This window comes from Salvelinus sp. IW2-2015, unplaced genomic scaffold, assembly GCF_002910315.2.
Source record: "Salvelinus sp. IW2-2015 unplaced genomic scaffold, ASM291031v2 Un_scaffold5147, whole genome shotgun sequence".
Taxonomy (NCBI): Eukaryota; Metazoa; Chordata; class Actinopteri; order Salmoniformes; family Salmonidae; genus Salvelinus; species Salvelinus sp. IW2-2015.
The window spans coordinates 23,859-31,197 of record NW_019946413.1 but is presented as its reverse complement, the minus strand read 5'-3'; the positions used below and the strand labels follow the sequence as shown (position 1 = coordinate 31,197).

The 7,339-nt window shown below is 38.6% G+C and overlaps 1 protein-coding gene and 1 non-coding gene across 2 annotated transcripts; one reads left to right on the top strand and one right to left on the bottom strand.

The window, feature by feature from the left end:
- On the top strand, nt 1–1,532 carry LOC112078011 (uncharacterized). Its single transcript, XR_011478413.1, has 2 exons — nt 1–54; nt 899–1,532. It is a non-coding gene; the product is annotated as an uncharacterized protein (transcript).
- A 2,489-nt stretch (nt 1,533–4,021) lies between these two features.
- On the bottom strand, nt 4,022–6,574 carry cdkn2a/b (cyclin-dependent kinase inhibitor 2A/B (p15, inhibits CDK4)). Its single transcript, XM_024144379.2, has 2 exons — nt 5,806–6,574; nt 4,022–4,660 (listed from the first exon to the last, which is right to left on the bottom strand). Exons 1-2 carry the CDS (start codon nt 5,932–5,934, stop codon nt 4,409–4,411), a joined length of 381 nt encoding a protein of 126 aa, XP_024000147.1. The 5' UTR covers nt 5,935–6,574; the 3' UTR covers nt 4,022–4,408.
- Nucleotides 6,575–7,339: the final 765 nt, after the last annotated feature.

Sequence of the window (7,339 nt, the reverse complement as noted above, 5' to 3'; positions counted from 1 at the left end):
ATCCCCCTGATCTGCAACCAGGAGGACTGGACCCACACCATAAAGGCTCTGAAGGTAATATTTGCCATTGTAATGTGCCTGGCTCATCTCTACAGGGGGGTTTGAATAGAATTAAGCAGAATAGTATAATTAAACATGATTTATCCTCAGGCAATTAAGTACTTTATTTTTTTTCTCCATCTTACTGAATATTTTGCCCTACTCATCAACCTCACCAAGTCAACACGGCAACGTACAACACAACATGTGTAACCATATGGGTATGTAGGAGAGCTGGTGCTGTTCAGGGTCTTTCTACCAGGTCAGGCGCTCAGTAAGCACATTCTCAGTGAGTTACTCACTGCMTATTCTCAGTTACTCATTCTCACTGAGTTACTCACTGCAGAGTCGGCCTGCATCCATATTGAATAGTTATTGGGTGATAAAATGACCTGTCCTGATGCCTCAACATGTCAGGCTTCTGGTCTGTATACAAACGGGTGTTAAAGGGYATGTATTTTAGGACGTCTAGCTCTGAACCTACTGAATCCTGCTTATGGAATTAATGGAATAGTCCCAAAAGTGATAAGAAATAAATGCTATTTGAACCCAGGTATGGTGTTGAAGGGGATTTCCCTCAGGACACCTGGCTCTGAACCCAATCAGCCATAATGTGAAGGCCCTTAGGCTTACCCTCGCTTTGTTATTCATCCTCAATGACACTTCAGTCAGTGAGATGGTGACTGCAATTTGACMCGCTAAACAGAAATTCCAGTATGGCATGCTTCGTGACGCAAACACTCAAAACTAACGTATTAGTTTGTTTTACTAACAGATTGCAATATGTATATTTCCTAAACTGTTTTTGTTAGTACCTCTGCTACTATTTTAGTGTGTTTCTGTGTTTGGTTTCTTTCAGGCAACAGCGCAATCCTCAATAATGCTACCGAAACAACACTGAGAACCACCGAAAAGCCCCTCTTCACCCCTGTATATCAGAGAATGACTTGCAACACACCAGCCACCAATACCAACAATGGATTCATCTCTCTCGCTCTCTCTCTCGATTCCTCATCAGTGAATCACAATAAAGTGCCTGATATGCATGTTTTCAGTACTGTACATTTGCCAGGATTTCACAACACATTTGAGTAACATTTTATCATTTGCCAGAAGCATACCATCCTGAATCCCACTGCTGGCTTGCCTCTGAAGCTAAGCAGGTTGTTCATGGATGGGAGACCAGATGCTGCTGGAAGTGGTGTTGGAGGGTGAATAGGAGGCATTCTTCTGGTAAAAAAAAAAAGCCCCCAAGGCAGTGATTGGGGAAATTTCCCTGTGTAGGGTGCTGTCTTTCAGATTGGATGTTAAATAGGTGTCATGACTCTGGTCACCTAAAAGATTCCTGCTAAAATAAGGTTAAACATTTCTCTATATTACATTGTCAGTATTTCACTATAGTTTGTATACTGTTCATTTCAGCCATGTTTTCATACTGTAGATACTAAAATGTATGTAATTACTCATTAAAGTATGTCTTCTGAAAGGTTAAAGGAGTTAGTCAGTTGTTTTCATGGATTGTTTGTAGCCGGTATGGTCTGTACATGTAGGTCTATGACCAACAAGACTTTTGCACAGTATATTTGGAACAGGACATTCAATCAAAAGCAACTGCCACTACCGTTGATAAAGCCTCCAGCCTGTTTATCTGGCTGGGTGAAGTTTCGCTTAGGTACATATCTAGGATCAGCTCCCCCAATCCTAACCATAACCATTTAGTGGGGAAAATGCTAAACTGACCCAAGACCAGTGACTAGGGCCAACTTCACCATACTCTGTTTATCCACTTTGTTGCCCTGAAACAAGGTCAAACTACATTGTTGATAGATTCGTGGCTCTTTACTCCTAATTATTAAGTGAGGGAATAGTGGATTCATGGCTCATATTTTCCATTCAATAAAATGCCTTGTTTCATTAAGACTCCCACTGAGGGCATTATCGATCTGTCTTCAAAACACTTCATGTTAACCTAGCATTTATTTTTTACATGGATTCACAGCTGCAGTATTATAATGGYCTAATAGGGTTCACTTCAGTAAGTAGGCTTAAGTCAACATGATGGTTGATATTCAGTTATGATTGTGTTCGACTGCGTACAGGTCAAATGTGACAAAATCAATAAAGTTATGTAGATTGGAAATGTGCTTTCATTTCTTTAAAATCAGGAAGTTAGCTAGAATCTTAACCTAACACTTGTTTGTGAAGTGACAACCGCATATGCCTCAACATTGGACTTCCTGTCATTATGTTTGCATAATGTCACTCTTCTGTTATACAAGTGAAATGATAGGTACTTTTGCAAAATGCGTGTGCCATCATGCCAGATGCTTATAAGATTATCCCTTCATCTCTTCATCTTGCTACTGTACCTTTAGTGACAAGTTGTCACCATGCAAATACGTTTGATTCGGAGAAAGATGATCAGGAAGTAGACTGACTGGAGGTCGTAAACATAATGCCGCTTAACGCAAGTAAATAAATAGACTTTGAAATGACTAGAATAACAAACTTCAAGAAGCGCACATGGTTTAAATATAGCCTTTCAAAATACACGAATGTATATATTTTACTATTTAATTAGACGACTTGTGAAATTTGCTTCAAAATGTCCATTAACATTGTATTGGCTCCCCATTCCTGCCTTGTTGATCGTGCATGCAACATTTTGCACCAGTGTTCCAAAGTTATTTGTGGCTTCCCGCTGGCCTGGTGCGAAATGATAAGAGAAACTGCATGGGGCGTCATACGTCGACATCRATGCTTTGGTTATGCTTCTCTCATACACAAAACAAGTGTGTTTTGTCCCCAAAATAGAGCGRTTTCTTTTGCTTTTACCATGGTCTAGTTTATATTGACCTTTCAAATAAAATGTAGCAAAATGGTGGAACGATAAATAACATTTATATTCAAGCAAAAAGTAGGCCTATTAGGCCCATGAACCAAAATCTTGCATTATTCGTACAATGTACTATTTGAATTTTCAGGTGACGCCCACTTTGCTATGCTATCTCCTCTTGTACAGTAAGTTAAACACACACAGTCTCGGAGTGTTTATTCCACAGTGAAAAATAAATACTTTTAATGATATTGATTTTGAAATAACTGGGCTATTGTGTAAGGCCAGGGCTATTCAACTCTTACCCTACGAGGACCGGAGCCTGTCGGTTTTCTGTTCTACCTGATAATAAATTGAACCCACCMTGTGACCCAGGACTAAATCWGTCCCTGATTAGAGGGGAACAATGAAACAACTTAGTGGAACTTCCTTCGAGGTCCAYAGTTGAGTTTGAGGGGTGTGATCTATGTTAAATAAACACAATAGGTCTCGCAGTCTATCCAAACATTCGTTTCAACAGAACAAGAATGTTCCCATTATAGTAGGCCTAAATAAAAGGTATGTTTAAGTTGTAAAAATAATTAATAAGTAAATAGTTGGTTATCGAGCTGAAGGGACACACCTTACTTATCTCACGAATGGACACGCTAATTCATTGTGGTCTAGATCCTTCCATTATTTAGATTATTTCCTGCCATCAAAAGTTAAACATTTCGTTCAATGTCGATGCATTGTAGCGAAACTTATGGTTTTCAAATTGAGCTCCATAAATACTTAATTATAGCCTAAATTAATACATATTTAAGTAGGTAGGTCTACTTAAATAATTCAGAATCGAAGTAACCAATTTTAGGTTTGACATGAAACAATGTTCTCGGAATTATTCAAAATCGAAACATCATCAGCTTTATATACAGGAAGTCCAGACCCATTTCCAAATGTCCAATAACACTTGTCTTAATATAAACAARTATMGATTATTATCAAAATACACAAATCCATACCCCACATACATTTTTACTTTTGGATTTCTAATAATTCGTTATTTTAGAAGAGTTCAAGTCTAAAATAAGATACAAACTCATCATATAGGCCTAATGCAATTTGAGAAAAACAATKATTTCTCCAATCAAAAGTTCAAACGGGTGTATTGAAGGTATCAATACCTGTGTGCTTTTATTTTTGGTTCAGTAAATCCCTCACCTTATCAATATGGCAGAGTATATATTTTCCTATAGCAACGCCAAAGCAGTCTATCTGTGATTATTACATGATTTAATATTTTTRWAAACCCAAATAGCCTAATTACAACTTAACACTAAAAACAAAAATGTTACATGTACTTATAAATCTTAAGCCTAATTAACAAACCGTTGATTAAGTGCATAAGTGCAATACTCTTTGAGAGGCATAAATAAAGCTTATTTTTTTTATCGAGAAAAAAAGTGTTTAAGAAATGAATGGGTCTAGAATATACATCAGTATTCTATACAATAAAATCGTCACACAAATAAATACAACGTATCTTTGATTTCACAAAGCCTGCAGAAACGCAACGACATTATGATGTCCACTTTCTCTCGCCAAATCGATTGGCCGGCAGTTCCTATTGTCCCGGCTATTCGGATCGGCGAGGAATTGGACAAGGATCTCTACCGTGTCCAAAAAGCCCATCCTGGCGGCATCGTGTAACGGCGTTGTCCCAGTGTGTCGGTCGGCGATATTAGGATCCGCTCCTTTCATTAGTAACGCCTGCGCCACTGGTGAACTGCCCATCATCATCACCTAGGAAATACAAATCTGATTTTACTTACAGATCTTCTGCTAGAATATTTTATAAATTGCCTATATTTGCGAGGAAAATAATGTTCCATGGTGTGTAATACGTTATTTAGAGGGGCATTTGAATAACACTAATAATACATTACCACCTATAGTTCTATCAGACCATAAAAGCGCATGCTTTTCGTTTCAGATTGCTTAAAGTGTTTTAATTATCCAACAATGTCGGTGCTGTTATTCACTTAACAATTTAATAACAATATAATAATGGATCTAAATTACAAATAAAAGCAGTTAGGCCCAACTGATGCTATAACATTGTTAAAGGGTATAAGTCGGCCTACAATTTATCTTATGATTTCGATTTAACTTTTTTTAATTGCAGCCACACCTTTCCTATTGTAGCAAACCTAAAGAGCATCAACATATAGGGCTATCAAAGTTAAGGCCAAATATAGATAGGAAGAGTCAGCCATGGCATTTTGATAGCAGCCCAAGGAATTTTTTTAGAGTAAGTCATTAAATCTGAACATATGAATCATTTAAAATAAGATAGATCATGTATATGGATAACTTTGGCCATTTTTGGGAGAGCAATTTTGCGTTTGGAAGGTTGGGTGTGGTGACCTGCATGTATCCTCCATCGCCCCGATATAGCTTACATTGGTAATGCCATGGACCATTTTGATAGAGTATAATATCGAATTATTTCTATGTTTATTTGAAAGACAAACTCGTGGAAATATTTCGAACAATAGAAGTAACAATTTGGACTTGATAAAAGTTAATGACAGGCCTATAGAAGCCCCCAGGCAATTGCACACCATTCCCATCACTCGGTTCCTGAGGCGRAACAGACTAAACTATGACGCAAATAAAGCACATTAAAATATATAGAATATATAACAAAGGTAATATAGCTCCCATGCAAATTATTTCACAGTATGACATGCTATTCTAGTAATTTGTTAAGACAGTTTATGTTTTCAACCTAAAACAGTCGAWTTTTTTTTAACAAAGCCGCATGGGCCGTCTCTGCAACGTTAAAATATTGATGACACCGTTGAACATTTACTCTCGTTTACAATAAACACGACACGATCTTCACCAATAAGCACGACGARTAGAGCGTAGCGCGAGACACTTACCTGCAGAGGTGTCCGTCCAAAGCAGTTTACACCGTTGACGTCCACTCCACTTTGTAATAGAATTTTAACACGATCGGTGTTGCCAGTCGCCGCTGCTGAGGCTAGATCATCCTCGAGAGGCATCGTCATGAGCAGAGATAACACCGCTCGGCTCGTGTCAATAACAGTCCAGCACTTCACAGATTCCTTTGACAGGTAGCTTCACAATGTCAATATCCGGACATCTCGCGCAAAATTATATTCCTTCGAAATAAGCCAAAKCAGTCGTTGYRGTTTCCTCTTTCAGGCTTCATTCGCATGTAACGTGATAGAAAGATCCTCGGTCAGTTGGCTAGAATAAATTAAAGCGTACATCGTATGACCGATCAGACGGTAGTGTGTCTGGACTTGCCTGTGTTTTGAATTGCTGACGTCATTCTGCAGCAGAGCTAACCAGTCGCGCATGCTCTTTRGGAGCTCTAAAGAACAGTACCAGGAAGAGAGCGAGGTTGTTGACTGTAGAGTTTACAGTGGAAAAACAGTGGGACAAATGTTTCGTCAAATCGTCTAAAACCAAGGTGTTGAATATGAGCTTTTGGATATCAATGTGAAACCTATGCTGCTACAATTTTGCCACATTTGTTGTTACAAAATAACTGTATGCGCTGCAATCTACTACATAATGTATCACCGTCTCTGCAGATATTATGCAGCGCGTACCTCTCTACACGCTCGGATAGTACAGAATGGGTTACACCCGCATTAGGACACAGCAGGTGGCAATCACCATAGAACTCAGCTGCTTTCTGCCTGTAGACCTATAGCCTCAATGTCAAACTATTGAGGAACATGTCTGTTTGCTATGCACCTATTGGTGTATTCAATAATGTAGGCTAAAGCAATTGTGCACGTTATATACTGAACGAAAATATAAACGCAACATGCAACTATTTCAAGGTTTTTACTGAGTTACAGTTCATCTCAGGAAATCAGTCAATTGAAATAAATAAATTAGGCCCTGATCATGGATTTCACGAATGGGCAGGGCGCAGCCATGGGTGGGCCTTGGAGGGCATAGCCCACCCACTTGGGAGGAAGGCCCAGCCAATCAGAAATAGTTTTCCCCACAAAGGCTTTATTATAGACAGAAATACTCCTCAGTTTCATCAGCTGCCCGGGTGGGTGGTCTCAGACGATTAGGCAGGTGAAGAAGCAGGATGTGGAGGTCCTGGACTTTCAAAGGTCTTACAGTGCCTTCAGAAAGTATTCACAAAGCTTGYCTTTTTCCACATTTTGTTGTGTTACAGAGAGAAMTTTTGTCACTGGCCTACACATAATACCCCATAATGTCAACGTGGAATTATGTTTTTCGAAAATGTTGCTAATAAATTAAAAATMAAAAGTTGAAATGTCTTGAGTCAATAAGTATTCAACCGCTTTGTAATGGCAAGCCTAAATATGGTCAGGAGTAAAAATGTGCTTAACAAGTCACATAATAGGTTAGGGTTAGGACTCAGTCTGTGTGCAATATAGTGTTTAACATGATTTTTGAATG

Excerpts from the sequence above, each read along its gene's own strand:
- cdkn2a/b (XM_024144379.2), bottom strand. The coding sequence starts at position 5,934 with ATGACGATGCCTCTCGAGGATGATCTAGCCTCAGCAGCGGCGACTGGC. Across the intron at positions 4,661-5,805 it reads TTGGACGGACACCTCTGCAG|GTGATGATGATGGGCAGTTC; the intron begins GTAAGTGTCTCG and ends TGTATTTCCTAG.